The following is a 24,382-nucleotide window of genomic DNA, read 5'->3' on the forward strand; positions in this document are numbered from 1 at the left end:
ACAAGGACTTATATGCAAAAATTAAAATAATCATTGTATTAAAGTGTTGCAATTTATGCTATTTTCTTATTTTATATTATTTCATTTTTTAAAAGATTTTATTTATTTATTTGAGAGGGATAGAGAGAACAAGAGCACAAGAGCAGGGGGAAGGAGAAGCAGACTCCCCGCTGAGCAGGGAGCCCATGCAGGGCTCTATCCCAGGACCTGGGGGTCATGACCTGAGCTGAAGGCAGACACTTAACCAATTAAGCCATGCAGAGGCCCCTATTTTATGGCATTTCTAATATTATATTTTAACAATCATGATACATCAAAACTCCTCTAATATTTAATTAAATCTGCTATAAGCAAGGGATAGACTACAATGTTTTTGGTTGTCCACTTAGAGCTGGTTATGGTTTTATTCTAAAAATGACCATATTTAAATAATATGACAAAAAGTCATTAAGATTTATTACTTATATTAGTGTATAAAAATAAAACATACTTTTACTCCCATTTCCCTAGTTCAGGACCTCATCATCTCTTAACTTTTGAAATAACACCTCGTTGGTCCAGCTTTACCTGATCCCCTCCTCTTCATTTTCTATTTTTATTGACCACCTTTCCTTCCAGTCCACCCTCCATTTGCTGCCTTGGGAATCTTTCTGAAGCAGGTGAGGTCAGCTTAATATCCCTCAGTGGCTTCCCAGTGCCCTAAGCTCTTTCCATGTGAAGCAATGCTAGGATGTGCCACATGCTTGCCTTTGCTCATGCTGTTACTTCTGCCTGAAGTGTTCATTATGCTTCTTTCTATCTCAGTGTCTGGCAAGTGTCCAACCCCCATTAGGAATTTAGTATATGGTCTGCATAAATGAACAGGTGAATGGGACCACATTAGATTAAATTTCTACTGCTACATGTTTTTAAAATCTATATATGTTTATGATTATTTTTTTAAAAATTGATGGAGGAAATGTCTATTTCAGATGTAAAATGGAATCTGAAATAAAATCTTTTCTCAAGAACATTGGAAATGAATGTCTGTCTGACCTTATAAATTTTGGTAAGTTGTTTTCCTTTTTGATCCTATATTTAAAGGGAAGTTTTGTTTTGAAGATGAAAGTGGGCCACTCACTTTATGTTTTCTTACTATTAACTGCTTGCTTTTTTCTAAAGGAATCCAAAGCTAAATCTGTGCTCTAAGGACCTGTTCTTAAAGAAACTTAAAATAATAATGTATTACTTGGATTTAATTTCGTTTCTCCATAGAACAAGAGTTATCAGAACAATGGTGCATGTATCTTAAAAATGTGATAAATCCTATTCAGCAGTTGAGAACAGATCTAAAATACAGACAGCATCATATTTCACAGCACTCATACTCACATATTGAGCTTAATGCAGTGAAAGTACTGGAAGAGGTCAGTATATTACCTTTACTTCTATTAATGTAATATTTCATTTTGGTCCCAACTAGAACCATTTGATGTCAGAAACAAATGTGTGCCTTGTCTTTAAATAGAAGACATAGCAAATTCTATCTCTTCAATATCTTAAACATACCCCTGAATCTATCCAAGCATGCTTATCTCTCTCCTGAAAAGTTACAATGGCCATGAATAGTCTTCCTGCATCTGCACTCATTCTTGCCCCTCTTCACAGTGCATTTTGGAATTCTACTCTCAGTGCAGAGAGATCATTCATCAACCTGGGAGATCCCCTCAAGGCTCCTGCTGGCCCATAATTCTTCCCTATACACCTGGCCGTCTCTTTCTCAAACCTCCTCTCCTACCTGACACTCTCACCTTCCCCTGGGCCTTGTCACATTAGGGCTGGCCTCCCATCTATTCCTCACACGTGCCAGACTCCTTCTCATCTCAAGGCCTTTGTATCACCTGTTTTATCTGTCTCACTGATGGCACTTTTTGTCACATAGGTCTTAGCTTAAAGGTCTTCTCCCTTGAGAGGCCTATCCTGATCACCCACATGAGAGAAGCTATAGTCATTCTCTATTACATTACCCTGTTTTTATGTCACTTACCTCTTCTTGATAATTGTCTTATCTATTTTTTTTTATTACTTTATTGACTACCTCCCCCAGCTACAGCAAAAGCTCCATAGTCATAGTGGCACTAGATGTATGCTTCTAGGTGGTTTTTCTTACTATTTTTCAGTTATTCTGTAGTGTTGTTATATTGCTTTCATAAATAATATATATTTTTAAAAGGCATTAAAAATCTCATGCCCAGCTGGGGATTGGAGGCAAGGATGCAAGGGGAGGAAGGGGTGATTGAACCGGAGATAATCTGGTAAGCTCTCTGCCTTACCACAAACAAAATCCAAATGAGGGTGCAGAGTGGCTATGACTCCACTATACATACTTCCTAGGCCCATTTTTAGTATATGTTTCTGGAAGCTCCCTCTGATAAACACTGCTTGGCTATGGCATCTCTTGAACCCTTTTCCACATGTCCTCAAAAAGACTTTCTCTTATCTATATCCTATAGGTTGATTTCGTGAAGAAACAATTGAAAGCTGTCTTTGAAAGACTTAGTCTGGAGCAACAGAAAATAGAAAACTATCTTTCAGACTGGAATATGAAGGTAAGTGTGATGCATATAGTAATTTGTTTATCAATCTGTCACTTGTGTTAAATAAGACAGTCATTTAATTTTTTTCAGATACTAGATTATTCTTCAGAAGAAAGAAGTAACCTGCTTAGTGAACTGCCCATGGAATTAGAAACATTGGAATGCCCATACCCTGATTTGAAATCTTCAATTCTTCATGAGTTCTGTAACTTTACAGAGAAATATAAAAAGAAACTTCAAGAGTTTGATTTGCAGTTAGAAGACATATCCAGGTGATAAGATAAAACTACTTGAATTATGTAGATTTTTGCCACTAAATTTTTATTTTTGTATTAAGGGTTACTATACTTCTGATTTACTGTTTTCATAGCTACTATGTGGTTAGAATATAGTCAATCAATAAATGTTTAGATTGATTATTTGTTTAATTAGGGTTCTCTTTCCTCCAAAATAATTTTCCTGAACACTATTTTTAAAGATTTTTATAAAATTGAAACATGATGAAAATATGCCCCTCACGGAGCTCTTTCCTACATAATTAAGAAATAGTTTTCAAGCATGAATTTTCAGCAACTATGAATTTTTATTTTAAGATGTGAAACTCTTCTTTAGTGGAAATTTATAAATCATTACTAGTAATAGTTGGTTTCAATGGAAAATGTGTCCATGGAATTATGTTACCTATAATCCGCTGTGATTTTGTTCTAGAGCAAACACAAAATATGTTTTTTTTTTTTAAATTTTTATTTATTTATGATAGTCACAGAGAGAGAGAGAGGCAGAGACACAGGCAGAGGGAGAAGCAGGCTCCATGCACCGGGAGCCCGACGTGGGATTCGATCCCGGGTCTCCAGGATCGCGCCCTGGGCCAAAGGCAGGCGCCAAACCGCTGCGCCACCCAGGGATCCCACAAAATATGTTTTATAAATTTTTAAAAACATGTTAAATTTTTTTTAGAAAATGGACTTTTGGATATATCCTGAAAATGACAAGTCCTCTTCTGAATGTCAAATACAACATTAGGGGATTTAAAATTCAGTTTTGGCGGGGTCATCTTTTAATTAAATAAGTGAACAAAGCCAGAAATGCCACTGTAGGTTAGATCATTAGCTTACCTCATGTATGTGTTTCATATATGAATTTCTGAGGAATATTTCATAGGAAAATATGCCTTTTATTCTATTATATTGAAGCCAATATTGAAGCCAATTTCATGTAAAGGAGTTTCATTTATAGGCAATTCACTAAGAAATGTAAGGATTTTTTTTTTTAAGAAATGTAAGGAGTTTAAAAAAATGTAAGGAATTTAGCAAAAGGTTTACTTTAATTTACTATAAATCTGTCCCTTCAATAGTTTTCCTCTTTTTCAAAATATAAATTCTATTATATTGAAGCTAATATAATATTTTGAATAAAATATTAAAATAATAAATATTTTGAATAAAAATAAATAAATATTTTGAATTCCTTACATTTCTTAATGAATTGCCTATAAATGAAACTCCTTTATATGAAATTGCTAGTTTTAAGAAATAACAACAAGGAAAACCTTAAATCCTACTAAGTAGAGTTCTTTACTTTAATAGCCTCTGGGTACAGCTTCTACTTGTCTTCACATACTTGGAGAGGCAATCTCAGATGAAGCCTGAATCTTTCCTGACCCACACTTTTTCTTACATTTCTGTGGGGATTGTCACGTGTTCTTGGGCAGACACTTTTTAGGCTTATAAGAGCCCCGGTCCTCCCTTGTCTCTCTGCCTTCTTTTTTTCCATCCCTTTACCTTGCAGTAAAGCTCAGAAAAGAAATTAATAATATATCATTTATATGTGCGGATCGATTAATTAATTACACTTTAATTGAAACTCAGTCACAATGAAATGCTAACTCAACCATGAACTTAGTTGAAGTCTTTAATTGTAAAATAAACATCCTCTCTCCTTCCCCATCCCAATCTTGTTGAAGAGATTTTAGAGCTTATCAAGTAAGAAGGAGATGTTTTTTAAAATTTTATTCTTTTGTTTTTCTGGGGAATGGATTATAATCAGGCTGCTTGTGGCTAGGTAAATTTGACTTCTTCCTTTTTAAGCATGCTGACTGCCCTATTACCTTTCCTCCCAGATGCGTCTTGGCCCACTAGGAAATCTGGCTGAGACTGGTGTTTCTGAGTTAGTAGCTCCTAAACATGGACAAGTTTGCCTTGGTAGCCTAAGTGGATACTTTCCACTAAGACCTATCCTTCACAGCTCATTTTCCTACTTCCCTTGTCATGTGAACTCAGTTTCTGCTCTTCCTTTGTACAGTGCTGTACCACTCAGAAAAAGTTGAGATTCACAGTTCCATTGTCATTACTGAAGGTTAAATAGAGAATAAGATGAAAATATATTACATGCTAAGATTTCTGCAGTGGGAAGACACACTGAGGGAAAAATAGCTTAAGAAAGCTTAGTGGAGGAAGTAAAGTTCACTACAGAGTTTAAAGATTGAGTAGAATTAGAAAAAGGCAGAAAGGAAGCAGGGAGGACATTCTAAGAAGGGATATTAAATGATTAGACTGTAAACCCCTTGAAGACAAAATAATTTATTAGCAATATTTGTATCCTTAACACCTAGCAGAACCTTAGCACCTAGCACATCCTGGCACATAGTAGCTTTCAAATAAATAATTGTTCAGTTGAGTTGAATTAAAGGTGAAAACAATGAAGGTGAGAGTGGCAAGGCATGTTATGGGAGCAGTAGGAATCCACTCTGGAGAAATATAGGTTCATAAGTTCTAGTTTAAAGTCTGCTTGCCACATGTAATTGTCCAAAATAAATTTTATATAATTACTGATATTTTTACTTGGTGAATGTTTATTGAGTAATCCTTAACATAGAGTGATTTCTGCTAAACTCCTTGGTAGGGGCGCCAGTAGACAGACTAGACTAGAATATGTCCTTGCCATTTAGAAGGCTTAGAATATTTAGGGGAAGCAACATATATACACATGTATCCCGACCAAATAAGAACTACATGTAAACATTAACTGAAGAGACTATTTTATAAAAATGCTTGTAATGAATGATGAAGCATCAATAAAATTGAGTTTTCAGGAGTACTTTCTTTGAGGAGAAAAAAAGAGTAAATGGACTATTTTGAATAAATACAGAGGTGGTTGGCATCAGCAATCTGTGACTGCTGGGCAGTAAGTCACATAAATGTACTATTCTAATTCGCAAAATGAATGATATGTTTAGCTATAATATTAATTGGACTTATAGATTGCCAGTGTCTGCCACTATGTTGATATGGCCATTTCCCATTTTGCTTCTAGCTATTAGGCCTTATGAGAATTCATATAGATTGTGTACATATATGTACATACCTACACAAGTGAGTGGATGCTTATTTTAAACAGATGTGTGGTGCTATGACATAAGAAAGTTGAAATATTGAGGGGACATTTTTAAATTATAACATTTTCATTGGGCTAAAGGCAGTGGATGCATGGTTAACCCCAACATTTATTTTAATTCCTTCTATTTTGTAGCAGCTCATTGGTTTGGGTTGGAAAGACTCTATCCCCATATCCAAAGGTAGGCTCTGGATGGGAGTTTGTACCAGTCAGTAACCTTATTTCCCCTGAGCTACAGCAACTAGATGTTACTCTGACATGGGAAGCTATTGGAAGTAAAAGTGTGAGAGCAGTGTGGAGTAACAAGACCTAACGTGTTTTAGCAGGATCACTTTGGGAGTTGCTGTGTTTAAGATGGAGGTAGAGAGGGACAAGAAAAGATTGAACACTTAGGAGGTTACTAAAGTAACCTAGGTGGGAGATAATGGTGGCCTGGATCAGGAAGTGGGGGTGTTATGAAATAGCCAGCTTTTGAACATATTTTAAAGGTAGAACCAACAGCATCTGCTGAAGAGTTCAAAAGGCATGTGAAAAAGAGTAACAAAAGAATAATCAAAATTTTTGAGGTTGAGCAACTGGGAAGATGTAGTTACCATCAACTGAGATGGGGAAGACTATAGGAAAAGTAGGGTTGTGCTATGTGGAAGACCAGATGTTTCGGTTTAGACATGGGTTTGAGTTCCTGTCAGATATCCAAGTACAGATTCTGGGAAGGAAGTCAGTTATATGACTTTGGAGTCCAGGAGAGAGATCTGAGCTGGAGATTCGTATTGGTGAGTCATCACCATGAAAATGGGTGTGATCGCCAAAATAGTGAGTGAAGAGACAAAGGAGAGATCAAAGATGGATCCCTAGGTCTGCTGGCATTAAAGCATCAGCAAGGAGAGGGGTAACCCAATACTGTATGCTGAGGAAAGGTCTATTAGATATGAAGAAAACCAAGGAACTATACTGTCCTGGAAGGCAAATGGAGAAGAAGTGGTCAGCAGTGTGAGTTGAGGAGGGATGATCACTGAATAAATGCTGCTAAGTCAAATAAATATGGCTGATAATGGACTGTTTGCTCGAGATGATAAGCAACTGTTGAGTCATTGATAACCATTTTCATTGAAGAAGTGGGAACAGATGCCCAATTGGGTTTGATTTAAGTGAATGGGAGGAGAGAATTGAAGACAATGAGTATAGACCAGCTCTTCTGAGAAGTTCTTTGTAAATGAGAGCAAGAAAGTAGGGCCAGACTTTTATGTTGTTGATTTGTCTTTTGTTTTGCTTAAAATGGGGGAAATATTACTCTGTTTGATACTGATAAGAATAATCCAATAATGGGATTTGGTACACAAATAGAGGAACAAACAGATAGTTCATCTACCCCAGTAACAGGTAGAGACACACAGTACATGGTGCGGGTACTGAGAGGTGAATAGATGTCATAGTGGCAGTCCATGGAACTCTGGGTAGGAATTCCAAATACAGATGACAAAGAAATTTATGAAAACCTTTCTACTCATCAAAGCAATAAACATTTTTTTTATTGGTGTTCAATTTACTAACATACAGAATAACCCCCAGTGCCCGTCACCCATTCACTCCCACCCCCCGCCCTCCTCCCCTTCCAACACCCCTAGTTCGTTTCCCAGAGTTAGCAGTCTTTACGTTCTGTCTCCCTTTCTGATATTTCCCACACATTTCTTCCCCCTTCCCTTATATTCCCTTTCACTATTATTTACATTTTTTTAAAATACTCAGATTTTTACCTATAAGATGGTAAAACATAAAAAATTATCCAAAGTTGAAAATATAGAAGAAATGGGCATTTTCATACATGAATGGTATATAAATTCTTTTGGAAAGCAATCTGACACTATGTCATCAAATATTTTTATAAAGGTGAGTAATTGTTTAGAAATAATCTTAAAGAAAACAATCATAGATGTGAAATAAATAGTTGGCTTCAAGGATATTCAACATTGTTTTTTTCCTTTCATTCGTGATAGCAAAATCCTTAAGGTGACAAAATAGCCAACAATTAGAGGATTATCTCCATTAATTATGATATATCCACTTTCATTAATAATTATATTAAACAATTTATAATGGTACAAATAACTGCAATAAGTTGCTATGCAATTAGAAATTAGTCTGAAAAATAGTGGATTCTCTTTTTTTTCCTTTTCCTTCTGAAAGTGTTACATCTACATTTATAAAGCTACAGAAAAAAGACTGGAAGTTTATCTAAACAAGCAATAACAACAGTTATCTCCAGGAGGTAAAATTATACATAATTTGGCATACCTGTTGTTTTTGTAAAACAAAAACACAGATTTTTTTAAATCTAAAGAGTGAAGGGGATACTGTTGATATTTAATGACTGTTAAATGACATGACAGGTATATGCCATTTTAATCCTCAATACAGCCCATTTAAAAAATGACTTTACAGATGAAGAAACTGCAGCTAAGTGGAAAGTGAAGAATTTCTCCAAAGTTTCTGAGGTAGCAGATAGTTGAACAGGAATGAGTTTCTTCTGCTCATCTGAATTGACAGCTTTTCCCTCACACTATACCACTTCAAGCATGTACATATATCAGTTGTGTTGGTCATGCATTGATTACTAGATCAGTGCTGTTGAATAGAAGTATGACGCGAGCCACAGATTTGAACCTCATATAATGATAATTTAAAATTTTTAAGTAGCCATGTTAAAATATTCCTTAAAAGATGAAATTTATTTTAATAGTATATTTCATTTAACTCAATACTTCAAAACATTATAATTTTAATATATAATCAATATTTTAAAATTATTGAGATACAATACATTCCATTTTCACATGAAGTCTTTGAAATCTGGTCTGCAGATAACCCTTGCAGCACACCTTAATTGGGACTAGCTATGTGTTAAGTCCTGAATAGTCACATGAGGCTTGTGGCTACTGTCTTGGATAGCACAGCTTTAAAGAATGTTGTCTTCTACTCTAACTTACATATATTTTAAATCTGACTACAGTTGAACCTATTTCTTTATTCAATATGTATAAAGCTATTTAGATTCTATTTAGCCTGTATTTCATTAGTAACATGAAGACAAGTTTAATTGCTTGTTTTAGACTCAGATGAGATTGTGGCTTTAATTTCCTAATATTTGGATGAATTAATCATATAGATGAGACATAATTGTCTGATGCTCCATTTAGCTATGTCAGATCTGAAGCCAATATGCAGCAAAAGCTATAGAGAGATAACAAATAATTTCTACTTTATTGCTTGATAGGTATATTAAATTTTAAATATTGATTCATAATTATTATCCTATTATTTTATGAGATCAGAATCTGAGTACTATTTAAAATTCACAATGATTATAACAATTTTGCCCTCTGTGTGTACATTATCAAGGCCTGTAGTTTCAATTAAATTATTTTAATTTACTCTGTGAAGTTACTTGTTAGTAAATTTCAAGATAACTGTTTGGTTGCCTTATATACATGTTTCCTTATATATATATTTTATCTTAATACAGAAATAATTACATTTATTACAGAAATTTTTTTAAAAATCAAGACAAGCAAAGAGAAGTGAAAGTTAGTCTTAGGTTCCCAACACTAAGAGATAGTCTCTGGTAGCATTTTTATATATTTAAGTTATATGTATATTGTTTATAAAAATGGAAACATACTCTACACGTACTCATTGTTTTTCCTGTTTGTGAATGAAGTCCAATATTATTCATTTTTCCAATCAATGTTTACTAACCTATGTTTTAGGTTGCTGTATTAAATATTCCTTTACAACATATTTTTTATTATATGCATGATATTACAATATGTGGTTGTACCAGATAAATTCAACCCATTTCCTGGTTTTGGATTCATTTTGATATTTGTTTAAAAACCTTGGAACAAATAACTCTGTTGCTGTATTTTGAGTAATCCCATGATATTCACTTAACATGAATTTCTGGAAGTGAATTGCTGAGTCAAAAGGACTGAAAAATTCTAACGTTTTTAAGAGTATTGCTATATTGCTCTCCAGAAAAGTAGAAAATTTATACATTGACCAGCAGACTTTCCATTGTTTGGCTCATCTTTTGGGCTTCATTGGATTTTGCAATCATGTGTGAATATCACCAGTGTCTTGCTCATATGCTCTTTCTCTCTCTTTTTCAATACTTATTTACGTAGCATAGCTCTGTCACTATCTTTATGTGAAAGTTTTGCCAACAGAATTGGCAAAAAAAGATGAAAAAGATAAGAGCCAGCATCAGAAGCCAGCACTCAATAAACAGTGAGTGGCTTCATGTAATTTTCTTTAAAATGTTTTTAATAAACAAATATTTACACATGAGGGTGTTGCTTGATAAATACAAGATAGAGGAAAGAGAGGGAAAGGAACAGAATAACTGATACTTACTTACTTGATGATGTTACAACAAGTTAAAACATCGGGGCCTTAATTACCAGGTGGGATTCTTTTCTGAGAATGTAGTCTTGGAAATTTTAGAAAATTTCAGTGCCTGGGGATGTCCAATCTCATGTTCTACATGTCTGATCTGGGCTGGTTGTATGTCAAGGTTGAGACATGCTCTCCTCTGCTTCCCTAAGGGGAGAAGTGCTCAGAATTAGGAACATAATTATTTGAACATTAGCATGTTTACTTAGTCACATTGGTTATATGACCCACTTGTACAGCATCCTAGGTTACGGTAACTCTCATTTTCTCTTGGCATATTCCAACATGGTTTGTCCAATCTGACTTCGCAATTTTTGCTAGAGAGAAGCCATGATTGTAGACTATGATTTATTTTTGTCACATATATTTAACAGCTTTCTCTTAAATATGTCATTGAAAATACTTAATTACTTTATGACTCTTGAACTAAAAGCCATATTTGACAATTGTTCAACCTTCTTTTGGTTTGTTATGGGAATGAAGTATATTTTAAGTTCTTTTGGCTAAGGTGGAATGCATTTTATCAAGGGAAAAAAATGGATGCAGTTTCTGTAGTGTACCCCAAAAGCTAATCTTAAAGTTTGCTTGATTAATTAATAATTCAGCTTGTATAATTACTCAGATGTTTGTTTAAATATGTCTGTGAAAATATAAGAATAGTGGCTATAAGTTTCTAGATTCAACCATCCTTATTGTTAAAATCACTGCAGCCCGTATCTGCCTTCTTGATATAATTGTTTCAGCTAGAAACTACACAGTGTAGTGTTGTCTGAAGCTACATTTTTAATACTTTTGAAGACTGAAAAATCTGGGTTTTGCAGGATGAAGGAGTGGGAGTCATTTATGAGAGGTTTCTCTTCTTTGCTGGATGTGAAATCAAATTAATCCTGAGTAAATCAGATTGGAGAAAATGGAAACAGCAGGTTGAAAGATTTGTGCCCAGGACAATTGACATATGTTATTTTAACCTGGTTAATACAGATAGAATTTATTATTAAAATAATAAAATATGTGTAGCATATTCCTTATACCTTGAGGCCCAATCCTTTGAGGAAACCATATCATTAGAACTGAGGCTATGAAGAACCAGTAATGTAAGAAATTATAATCAACATGCTCAGACTTATGTCTATCTGCCATATTAGTGCCTATGCAAGAAAATAAAGTTGAATATTGATAATGTCTAAAAAATAATAAACTGAGAAAGAGGACTGTCAGTACTAATCAATTCTTATAATTTTTTAGTGATTACTGACAGTTGATTTGAAGTGATATTCTCCTATTTTTATGTGGCATTTAAAATTTCAAAAGCCTGAGGCACCTGGCTAGCTCAGTCATAACAGCATGTTACTCTTGATCCTAGGGTTGTGAGTTCAAGCCCCACTTTGGGCATGGAGCCTACTTAAAAAATAAATAAGTAAATAAAATTTCAAAAGCCCTCAATGGTTAATTGAATTTTTCCTCATGCCATCCCAAAGAAGTAGACCAGTTTTATTATTCTTAAAACTGAGTCTTAATGTCTGTACAGGTAACTTTATTCACTTCAACTTTATTGCACTTAAAAATGTTCTTACTTCCTCAAAATGAAAAATAAAATAGTAACATGGTTGCAAATTCTGGATCAGCAGGATTTTAAAAATGGAGCATATAACATGCTCGTAGATGATCTTGTCTTTTTTTTAAATTTTTATTTATTTATGATAGTCACACACAGAGAGAGAGAGGCAGAGACATAGGCAGAGGGAGAAGCAGGCTCCATGCACCGGGAGCCTGACGTGGGACTCGATTCCGGGTCTCCAGGGTCGCACCCTGGGCCAAAGGCAGGAGCTAAACCGCTGCGCCACCCAGGGATCCCATGATCTTGTCTTTACTGATTCTATACATTTGAGTTTGAGTTGGTTATGTTTAGTTTTGGGTTTTTGTCTTAAAAATGGCCCTTGATGTTGAACACCTGACAGTTGCTAATCATCTGAGGAATGTTACCGTAGATAGTGGTCTCTGGACATATTGGATCTGCATCTCTTTAATCTCTATATCCTTCATAGCACTTTCCTTCCAAAGCAATATTAGGATGCCATATTTAAAAAGTCATTTTTTCTTTCCGTCAGTTAGCTATCAAATAGGGTATCTTTGGCTATAAGTAAGAAAATCTCAACACAAGTCAATACCACTTAAGCAATAAGGAGATTTCTTTTCTTATTTCCCAAAAAGTGCAGAAGTAGAGAAGTCCAAGCACAGTGAAGTCTGGGTTTTCTGCATTCTGTGCCCTGCCTTCCTACAAGTTAGATGCTTCCTGCAGCAGTTCCCACCATAATATTCAGAGGCAGAAAAGGACCATTTCTTCCTTGTAAGCTAGGAAAACTTTGCCTTAGAAGACTTCTCTTTACATTTCATTGGCCAGAATTGGGTCTTTCATCCATGCTTATACCAAACACTGGCCAGAAGAACAGGATGCTTGTAAATAGATGATTGTTAATGGATTAAATCAATCAAGATTCAATCTCAGGGATGGGGATGGTGCTCACCTTCCCTGGAGAGGGCACCCTATGGAAGAAGGTAGATCTTGAATAAAATTAGGATTCTGGTGGGCAGAAGCAGGAGTAGGGGCAATGTTTGCTACAATTACCTTTTCCTTATACTTCTTATGATGAATATAATTATTTAAAACCCAGCACATGGAGTGGTTGAGCTATTATATTTTACTTTTAACAGGCTGTTTTATCCCCTGATCTCAAAACTTCCACTAGGAGTTATATTGCCTCTTAAAATTGTGTAGATGGATGTAGGGATAAGGTGGTTTAGGAGTCTTGCCATCAACCCAGCTACTCCACTTCTAAAAAATACACATGGTAGTAAAAAAAAAAATCAAGCTTTCTATGACAACTATTACCACCCTCCCCCATCTAAGAAAAAACACTGTACTTGCTACGTAAATAGCAATTACAACTTCCAAATAAGTCACTTAACCTCCTCTTCTGGACAGATTCATACCCCTAAACCTTTCTATGAAAAATTCTGGAGTCATCAATTTTAGAACTCTGCCATAGTTTTACTTTCCTGTCACCTCTCAAAGACTATGGCTTTGGATGCTGATGCAAGTTCTTGCTTTATCCTATGGGCAATTTTGTTGTTCATTCTTTAATTCAGTGGATTTTGGCCATGCTTCTACATTTCATTTTAGCCAAAAGGCTGAGAAGCAAAGGTCATACTTCTGAGAGCCTACTTTATTCTAGCCATCAGCTCCCACCTCAGTAGGCAGACTGGGTGGAGCTTGGGACCCTGAAGGTGAGAACTACTAAGTGAGAATAGATTTCCTGGAAAGAAATGTACTTACTCAAACAAAACCCAAGGAGGAGATTCTGTTGGTCAGAAATAAGTGTAAGGCTGGGGAGCCCCCTGTAAACCAGGCTAAAAATCAAAGATAGATTTATATTTGAATAAAGGGAGTGGGGTGGAGTGAGGAGACAGTTTCAGGAACCAGGCTGATTAGATTCAGTGTTTGAGTCTGAGTCGGAAAGACAACATTAAAATGTAGAATCAAGTTGTATTTCCTAGAAGGTCAGACCCAGTGTAGCCAAATAAGCCGATTACATCAGAACTATTTTTTATTCACATTAATCCATCAGTGAACCAATCCTGCTTCTTAGTGGTGAGAAGCACTAGATGTCTCCTGCCACTGTTATACTAGAAGAGTTAAGAATTTTTCTCTAGGCTAGATTCACTATGGCCAGTTGCCAATCTCGAGCTAGCTGTTGGATGTATCAGGCAGCTTAAGGAGGTGCTACCATTTTGCTGGAAAACTCCCTTCACTCTGAGAAAATTATAAAACAATTTTCAGCCATTTGTGAACACCATGTTTAGTTTCATAGACTTATATCTGCTATTAAAATACTTTGTTACCCTCATGTACCTTGTTTGCCATCATTGGCTACCTCTCTGCCTCTCCTCCACCACAAATGTATTTTGATGGAACCAGAATGTTAAGGAAGTGACTTAAGCATGACTAAGAAGAAAACTAGTAGTTCATTTAATTGTGAGTCAGTTTAGGATTTTTGGATGATCCAAACGGGTAGAATTAGGGAGACTTATCAACCCTGGTGTAGTTTGATTCTCACAGCTGACATTCTCCTTTTCTAAATTACCTATTTTGTCTCACATCCTGGGATATCATGATAAAATTATATCATGGGACTTCATTATGGGGCAGGGATGGGGGGGTGGGTGGAGATTGAATGGTAGATACTTCACATTTTTAGAGTCTGGAATTCCCTGAAGTATTAGAAGTGCCCAGGAAGCCTGGAAACTATAAAATCTTGTGCTATTATAAAGATGAAAATTATGAAACATTTTAAATTAGAAAATTTGGGTGGACAAAAAGAAAAGAAATTGCACAGACCTGCCAAGGATTTTTTTTTTTGTCTAAAGATAATTTAAAAATTGCAGAAGTTTAGGATAATTTTAAAGCCTTCTTTAAACTTTTTAAAATTATAGAGTCACTTTTCAAATTTAGAAATCTGGATAAGTGATCAGAATAGTTTTCAATAGCTGCATAATTTAGCTACTTCTGTTATTGGAATCACTAGCAAAGCAATTAAACAGAAAACTTTGGAAGGTAAAACAGGAACTTTGGAAGGTAAAAGCTAACCTTAGTTATTCTATATAGCTTAGCTTTTTATATAGATTTTCCTGTACAATGAAAAGACGATTAGTAAAGATAAATTTTCAGATTGGAATTTAGAAATACAGATTTATTAAATTTGATTTTATTTTAGGGGCCAAGTAGGAAACAGCTACTTTGTTATTGTGAAGAGGCTATTATGTTTGAATATTCCTTTAGATTTTTACTATCCAGAAGACTCAGTGTATATATAATGGTGGGAGCTTTCTCCCTTGCAAACAGCATCCTAATGGAGATGATGTATGACGGTGCCATTAACTATTGCCAGTGTGAATATTTGCCTCAAAATTTAGGCCTGTGGCTCTGGAAACTGCTATAAATACTCTAAAATAATAACATTGTGAGTATTTATGTATCATTTTAAGTATGTTTTTTGTTTCTATTCCATGTATTCTAGAAAAATGACTTACAATTTGTGTAATTGTGGTAATTGGAAAAAGCTGTTGAGATGTGAGGTTTCTAAAATCAATAAGAAGAGCAAAATGGATGTGATCATTTGTAGCATGCTTGCTTTGAAATAGTTTTGATGTTGTATTATCATTTCATATGTTTAAGTGGTTTTGATGTTGTCGCTAAAATGGCACCTAATTAATACATTCACACAATACATTAAAATGCACTCAGTGCCACAAATTCTCCTGCTGTTGCATTTATTTATAGCAATGTACACTGCTTAATGTGTGCTTTTATTTGAAAAGCATTTTTGTAAATGTTTGCCATTTATACTTTCTTTTTGAGTGTAGCCGCAATCTTGTACCACCATTCAATATGAAAGATCATCAAAGCAATTAACTTAGAAGTACTTCTCCATTTACCAAAGGATTAAAACTATCTTTGAAAATTATAGGTAAGACAGTTTAGAGATCATCTTAGGTCAGGTTCTGTAGAAGAAAAGCTGAGACAGAAATGGTAAAAACAAGTGATTTGTTGGGAAATACTCTCAGAAGGATGGTAAGGGGAAGAAGGAAAGAGGAGAGGAAAATGTCTATGTATGGAGGTGATCTCAGTGGAAATGGGCTGCAGTTTGCTCCCACAGTGAAACTCTAGAGCATGAATGGTATCATGGGATTAGTTCCATCAGGAGGTAAGTGAGCTGGCGGTTCTATACCCAACGTCAGCCAAACATTGGTTGCAGCTGGCCTTCAAAAACAGGTAGGAGAGAAACATTTTGGGTGAGACAGTTCCCATTTGGTCCAGGACAATTCTCCAGTGAATGGAGGTACATCTGTGAATTATCAGCATTTTGGTGATGGGACTTTGAGCCAATAAGGGAGATATGGCATAACACAACAGCATCCACTGTATAGATGAATGACAACTTAAGAGATTGGACAATTTATTGGACCTTGATTCTGTTACTTTCCCCTCCTCAGCACACACCCTACTACATACATCCACATTTATAATCAAATAAAGGTGGAAAGTCAAACCATGTTCAAGTCCCTTTGATTAGGAAACAGTTTAAAAGTATGAATGAAGACATGGACTTCAGGTCAATTTTTTTGTTGTTGTTGTTACTTGTGGTGCAGTAAAAGAGAATTTATGTGGCTAACTGCTATTAAAATACATTTTTGTTATCATGAATGAAAATGAGTTCAAGAGAGGAGCTTAGGTATTATCCGTGAAGACTTGAGGGTGGTGTTTTGTTTCGTTTTTTTAAAGATTTTTATTTCTCTATCTGAGAGAGAGAGAGCACAAGCGGGGGGTGGGATGGAGTGGGATGAGGTGGGGGGCAGAAGGAAAGGGAGAAGCAGGCACCCCGCTGAGCAGGTAGGCTGACTCGAGGCTCAACACCAGGACCCTAAGATCATGACCCAAGCTGAAGGTAGAAACTTAACTGACTGAGCCACCCAGGCGCCCTAGACTTGAGAGTATTTTAAATGCCAAGTACACTCAGGCAAGAATTTCTGCAGGTTCATACCCCTATTTGAAATGCTTTGTTTGCAGAAGGCTTCGACTGTCTATGCATTCATAACTGATTCAGACAGAACCAATACACTTGGTGTGTTCAATGAAACAACTCCTCTCAAAGTATTTCTCTGCCATAGATTATTGTGTCATACAGAAGTGTGGAGTATGCTTCCTAGCAGAGCACCTCCAACCCTCTTTTTTCTTCCCATTATAGAGCTGTTAGTAAAGATTATCTTCTTTGAAAGAGAATTTTTTCTTTCTTGCTACTTACTGGAATAATGAAATGCTTTACAAAAACTAGGTAACCTTGTATGAGGACGGTGGAATTCCCATTAGTATCACTGATTTAAAGAGCTTTTTATTCTATTTTAAGTTGTCAAATATTTTTCAAGGGCATAGAAGACATATGAGAAATTCTTTGAATTGCACAATTAACTTCAAAGTAGAAGATCATTGATATAGTAGAAATAAACAATAGCAAGTCTCCATCTTGGATCAAAGAAATACTTGTTGCTAATAATATTCTCTCTGATTGCATCTGTATTTGATTATTCCAATTTATTAAGCAGGAATAATAATATGCAAATAAACCCAGAATGATAAAGAGACATTAATTCCGTTTATACTTCAAGCTGATATTGCAACCTTTCCACTCTGCACAGGGCTTTGCTAAAACCTTATGTAGAACACAAACCAGGCCAGTGCCTAGGAGTTTCCTGAAATGATAAAGGCATTTTTGGTGTAGGGTGGACATGTTTTTAGGTAGGGCCTTGAAGAGTTGTTCCTATTTATAAATTATTTCTTTAGTGATCTGAAATTTAATACCACTGGTAATCTTCTCACTAATATTATCTAGTCTTAATTCCATAGTGAGAAGTTGAAAGGGTAAAGTAAATGACAATTTTAGACTTATTTTAAAGTGAAACTTTAAATAAGTGCTTTCCTCAGGCCTTAATTTCCTTTGTGTAATTGTTCATTTAGCTGTCTACATTTGTGCTTTCCTCCAGGAATAAAAATTCTTTTTATTCTGTATGTCTCAATAATTTATTTCCCCATGTTCATTTATTTCTCTCATTGGCCATGATTTAAAAAATATTATCATAGGAAGGATAGAATAAATATTTTTAAAATATTATGTCACTTGGCAAACTTCTTGAAATAATGCCTGGAATTTGTGGCAAGACCAATAAAGGATTAGAATTTAGAACCTTTTCTATAGCAAACATTTAATTTGGCTAATGTATTTAAAATAAACAAATAAACAAACACCAGGTTTCATTTTATGTAATCTGTACCATTTGTTAGTAGCTTGAGCAGTTTGAATTCTCTGTAACTCCATGGTTGCTTAACAATATGTTATGACTTTTTTATTGCTTCCAGAAATTTCCAGTTAAGTGAAGAAGACCACTGGATTTACCAGGCTGTTTTGGATCAGTATCCTGGAGATCTCTGTGGCAGAAGGACTCTGTATCTGAACATGTTACAAAGATATTTTCCTCACAAATCTAGGCATGATTTGGTGAGTGCTGGACTATAACAGCAAATTAAATAATTCTGGTGGTCAGTAATTACTAGGCAAAATTTATATTTTTAGATATAAATTTAAAATATATATACATTTTTTAAATTATTTTTTTCCTACACTCTAGCAAATAACAGAGTTATAGGTTGAGTCTCTCATTTGTCAAATCCTATGGTCCATAAGAAGGTGGAAAACCCTTTAAGCAATATTTATTCTCTTCCATGCTTGCTTGCACCAAGATCTTTACTGTGATCTCTTGGGTTCCTCTACCAGTGTTTGGCCTCTGGGTGCCTGTGCATTCACCTGCTCATCTTCAAAGATTCTGGAATCTCTGGGTCTTGAAAGTGGTGACAGCTCATCTATCCACAGAGCCTGTCACATCTGAGCCCTTCTGGTCATGGGGAAGCCAGCACTTGCCTTGGGGGCTGGCGCTTACCTATGTCATCCCCACAACAGTGATTCCACTTGATCCCCTTTGGTGAGTCTGAAACACAAATGCCCCAAATTAGAGCTCAGAGTCATGAATGAAATTTCCCCAAGAAAGTCCTGGGAAATTATTGTTTCATTCTTTAGTTCATAAGGCCACAAAGACAAGTAAACAAAAGTTACCATGTCACCAATTAACTTTACCATAACTCACCTTGACACATATGCAAACAAACACATGTGAACTCTTAACTTTTAAATGGGCCACGCTACAAAATATTATCACATACTCTGCACTTCTGTAATTATTTAAAATTAAGCAAGTAGAATTTACCTTATAGCAGTCATGTGTAAGCTCCTATAAGACGTATAACAGTGGATGAAAGAGTACTATTTTTATCCTATTTTACAGATAAAGAAACTTAAGCAAAGGTCACTTATCCAGATGACCATTCTCTCCTACCCCCATTCCCCCGCCAACAATTATTTAATTCTGATCTTTATTTTGTTGTAGATACCTGTTATGTAAAAAACATGTTATGTAATAAATAATTCACTCTAGATTTTTAAAGTCTTAATTTATTAAATTGGATCATTATTTTTATTCCCCGTTGGTTCTATTTATTTCTGTAACCAGCTGTCATTTTTAACTTTGTAAGTTTTTGTATTTACCTGCTATTGACATGATAAAGATTTTTATACTCACTTCTTACATTAGGTTGATTAGTATTCATTTCTGCATGGTGTATGCTTCCTTTCTTAGTGTTTGACAGATTTTAAGTATATTTTTAGCTTTTGGAAACAAAGCTCAGAAGTTTCCAGAACATATTTTAGTAACTGATATTTGGTCTAAGTGAATCCATAGCCTGTTTCATCCTGTACCTAATTAACCATAACTAAATTATTGTTTTAGGACAACCTTATCTTGCTTGCTAGATTCTTTTGTCACTCCACTTAGGGGTTAAATAATATATTAAATTCAGAGATGTGGTCTAAACTGGCAAAATAAAGAATTATGTAGGTCAATGGCTCTCAATTTCAGGAGACACAACTTTATATAAGGAGCATCTCAGAATCACCTACAAAGATTTTTCAAACTGCTCAGGCAATCTCCATTCCTGTTCTTCCCCTCAAGACTCTGAGATCTCTCATGGTTGAGATTTACTGCCAGCAGGAACTACCAGTACCCATGTTAGACTGTCCATGTCCATCAGGACTGCAGGATGGGAAAAGCTAACATAATTGCTGTAATTCCTTTAAATTTAGACATCCTATCACCTGAATATTTCAGTAATCAAGGGCAAACTGAGGTTTTAAGAATTATGATAGGAATATACTTTTATTGGCATGTGTCTAGGTGAAGCACTTGAAGTAATTGTTAAAATATCCCAACTGATTTAAAGATAGAACATTTTTGAAATTATATACAGGGGAAATAATGCTTTTTGTGAATAGTTTCATTGCTGTGTAGATGTGGAAGTTGTTTTAGGACTGCCTAGTGAGAGTCCACCCTATACAAGGAAACTAAGGACTTACAAACATTAAATAACTGGTCCTTAGTCACCAGTTAACCATCAGCTCATAACTTTCAGACTGGTACCTGGTCCTGGTTACTACATTCACAATTAAGATGTTTGTCCCCAGTTTTTCTAAATCATTGATTATAATTCATTTTAATAACAATGACATAAAGCATAGGCTCAGTTTCATAATAAGTGTCTGCCATCTGTTATCTTTTCAGGTGGAGCATGAGAAATATTGTGATCAATATCGCTTTGCTAGGGAGCAGCGAAGGATCCTGATATCAAATTGGAATAAGAACAGGAGAGACTTTATCCAGAAGGCTGTGCTGACCCTTGCGGAGGCCTGCGCAGCACATGCAATAGAGGGTACTTTGGCTAAGGACAGAAGAAAGCAACAGGAACTGTGTGCTCATCTGAAAGCCAAGGTGAGATGCTCTGCTGATGGTGTTTCAGGGTTTGCCCTGGTGTTCATTTAAGAACCCTTTTTCCCTTTTGCTCAAACCCAACCTAAAGTTTGGTTTCTCTAAAATTTTTATTTTGAATAAAACTGTTAGTTTGAACCATATGAAATTGCAATTCTTGTAGATCAACAGTAGTCAACAATCAACAATTTAATATGGTTCAAGTGGAAATTCCTGCAACAGGAGGTCAGTATTTAAGTCTGGATTGAGAGATACCCAACGTAAACCACAAATGCTGCACACCAGGGAAAGGTGCTGGATGAAAAAGCAGAAAGTAGCTATAAAGTGAAGTCTGATTCTGGCTCCCACACTCTTGGACCTCTCATTCACATTAAAGATGTAAAAAAAAAAAAAAAAAAAAAGGTACATTTACGAAGAGGGGAGAGGATTTGTGAAGAGATATGTTGGGAAGAGCCCGATGGGCAAAGCAAAAGGTGGAGTGGATGGGTTATTCCTCTTCTATAGCTCCAGTGAGCGGCCTCCAGTTTGACTTGGAAAGTTTAATGGGGAAGCCCTGCAGTTGGGGCTTGAGGATCAGTGTCTGATGCTCACAGGGAACTAGAGGAGCTGCTTCTGTGGCAGACTTGAAAACAAGGATGGCTGCTATGTTGCAAATAACTGCATTCCCCAGACTGGTCGCCAGTGCATGAGTCCTGGAGGCCCTATGTCGATGGATGTAGCCTCCCTAGGAGTGTTGGCAGGACCATTAAAAACCGATTTTATGGAGGTACAGCATCACATACAGTAAAGCACACAAATCTTTACTTATTGGTAAATGACATGGTAGGAGAATGATAGTGCAACAAGAAATTTTATTCTAGTGGTAGAAAAAAAATAACCTGCAGTTAATAGTTATACTACAGCAATTAATAGTGTATAAAAACAAATATCTCTTAAAACATTAGAGGAAAATGCCTGCTCTGCAGTGCTTTAAACAAAAAGATATTATATTGGGCATTGCATAAGCTTGGGCCCTAGAAGGGAGAGAGGCTGCATCCAAGCCTGATCTATCTACAATGGGCTATAGAGCTAAGGCACATTTCTTCGTCTGCAGCTGATAAGAAAACACACTAGGGTCAGAGACTAGGACAAGTCTTTATATACTCCTTAGTCTTGTTGATATTCAATTTGTGCACATTATCATTAGCCTTTCCACTGTGCTGTGGGGGTATTTTCTTCTTATTGTATTGTATTGAGGTAAACATGCAGTAAAGAGCAGAGAACATAAGTGTGTGACTGAATGAAATTTTACAGACATATATTGCCTCATGTAAAAACCACTGAGATGAAAATATAGGACGGGGACTCCTGGGTGGCTCAGCAGTTAAGCATCTGCCTTCAGCTCAGGATGTGATCCTGGAGTCCCGAGATCGAGTCCCACATCGGGCTCCCTGCAAGGAGCCTGCTTCTCCCTCTGTCTGTGTCTCTGCCTCTCCCTCTCTGTGTCTCTCATGAATAAATAAATAAATAAAATCTAAAAAAATAAAAAACAACAACAAAAAAGAAAATATAGAACGTTTCCTGAAGCTCAGTTTCCCTCATGCCTCTTCTCAGTATATATTACCTGCACCCATAACCTCTATTCTGAATTCATCACCATAAATTAGTTTTACTTATTCATAAATTTCATATAATTCAAATCATACAGTATATACTCTTGTACTTCCTTGACTTGTCATTTCTGTGAGTTTCATTCTTGTTGCATGTTGCAATTATTTGTTTTTCTTTGTTGCTGGGTAGTATTTCATTGTAGACATATACCACAATTTGCTTATATATTACCCTGTTAATAGAAATTTGTGTTATTTCCGGGTTTTTGTTCTTATGATAATGGTGCTAGAAACACTCTTGAACATGTCTTATGGTGGACATATGCACTCATTTCTATAGGATTTATACTTGAGAGTGGGATGGCTGGATCAGGTATGTTTAGCTTTTGTAAACACTGCCAAATAGTTTTCCAAAGAGGTTACACAAATTTGCAGCTGGTTTCAATTGCTTCATGTCCTAACCAACATTGGTTGGTTGCCAGTCTTTACTCTTAGCTCATCTAATGTATGTGTAGTGGTACCTCAACAAGGTTTTCATATACATTTAGGATAGATGATGAATTGTCTTTTCTTTGTTTCTTTCTTTGTTTTCTTTGTTTGTTTCTTTTAAAGATTTTATGTATTTATTCATGAAAGACATAGAGGAGAGAGGCAGAGACACAGGCAGAGGGAGAGCAGGCTCCCTAAGAGGAGCCAAATGCGGGACTCCATCCCAGGATCTTGGGATCACAACCTGAGCCAAAGGCAGACGCTCAACCACTGAGCCACCCCAGTGTCCTGATGAATGTTTTTTCATAGGAGTGTCTTTTCTTGTGCATATTGACCGTTTGGATATCAGCTCCTGTGAAATGTCCACTCAAGACTTTTGCCCATTTTTCTATTGGGTTGTCTGTTTTTTCTTATTCATTTGTGTATTTATATATTCTGTATGCAAGTTCTATTTCCTTTCTTTCTGTGACTTTTCACTTTGTTAATGGTGTCTTTTGATAAAGTTCTTAATTTTAACGAAATTCTTTTTTTAAAATTTAAATGTCTGAGATATAAATTATATGCAGTAAAATCACCCTTTTTAATTAGTGTATAGTTCCATGAATTTTGACAAATGCATGACATGTTAACTACCACCACAAGCAAAATATAGACTGCTTCATCACCCTTAAGAAATCTTTCATGCCAAAAAAAAAAAAAAAAAAGAAATCTTTCATGCCCCTTTGTATTCAACCCCATACCCACCTTTGGCCTTTGGCAACTACTGATCTCTGTTCCTATACTTTTGGCTGTTCTAGAATGTTATATAAAGGTAACTATACAGTGTGTGGACTTCTGGGTCTGGCTTTTTTCGCTTAGCATGATGCATTTGAGATCTAGTCACATTGTTATGTGTATCAATAGTTCCTTTTTATTGCTGAGTAGTATGCCATGATTGGGGTTAATCACAGTTTATCCATTCACCAGCTATTTTCAGTTATTGGCAATTAGTATTGCATAGCTTATGGTGGACATAGGCTTTGGCTTTCCCTGGGAGCCTGTGCCTCAGAGAGCCTTGCTCCTGTTGTTCCTTCCCCTTCAGAAGATTCTTATTAGACACTTGCTGGCCTGTATCTAATAAGGCAAGAGGCATTCTGCTTTCTTGGTTCAGCCTCAGTCTCAGGCAGGATTGTTGTCACTTGGTCTTGGGGCTAGAACCTGCTCAGTGATCTTGTTCTCCTCCCCATGGTAGACAAACTGTGCCTCCTGTCTTGGGGGTTCTTGTGTGGGAGAGAGCTTCCTCCCCCTCCCCTAGAAGAGGAGGGTGTCTTTGTTTTTTGTTTTTGTTTGTTTTTGTTTTTTCCCCCCAGCTGTAATGGGTCTACACTATGCCCTGGTGGGTTTGCTGCTTGACACCGCTCACTA

At 35.9% G+C, this 24,382-nt stretch overlaps 1 protein-coding gene across 16 annotated transcripts in view; it reads left to right on the forward strand.

Moving 5' to 3' along the window:
- The window catches only part of CCDC148 (coiled-coil domain containing 148), a 281,608-nt gene that overhangs the window by 75,770 nt on the left and 181,456 nt on the right, over positions 1-24,382 (forward strand). For all 16 annotated transcript variants that reach the window (XR_012024035.1, XR_012024041.1, XR_012024036.1 and 13 more), the window contains 6 exons: positions 972-1,048; positions 1,255-1,406; positions 2,493-2,588; positions 2,667-2,848; positions 18,388-18,526; positions 20,697-20,903. Coding sequence is in view for 4 of the 16 variants with exons in the window: in XM_072811479.1 (XP_072667580.1) it covers positions 972-1,048; positions 1,255-1,406; positions 2,493-2,588; positions 2,667-2,848; positions 18,388-18,526; positions 20,697-20,903 (853 nt within the window). In the remaining 12 variants the exon portion in view is untranslated. The remainder of the gene's footprint in view (positions 1-971; positions 1,049-1,254; positions 1,407-2,492; positions 2,589-2,666; positions 2,849-18,387; positions 18,527-20,696; positions 20,904-24,382) is intronic.

This window comes from Canis lupus, chromosome 34, assembly GCF_048164855.1.
Source record: "Canis lupus baileyi chromosome 34, mCanLup2.hap1, whole genome shotgun sequence".
In the NCBI taxonomy this organism is placed as follows: Eukaryota; Metazoa; Chordata; class Mammalia; order Carnivora; family Canidae; genus Canis; species Canis lupus.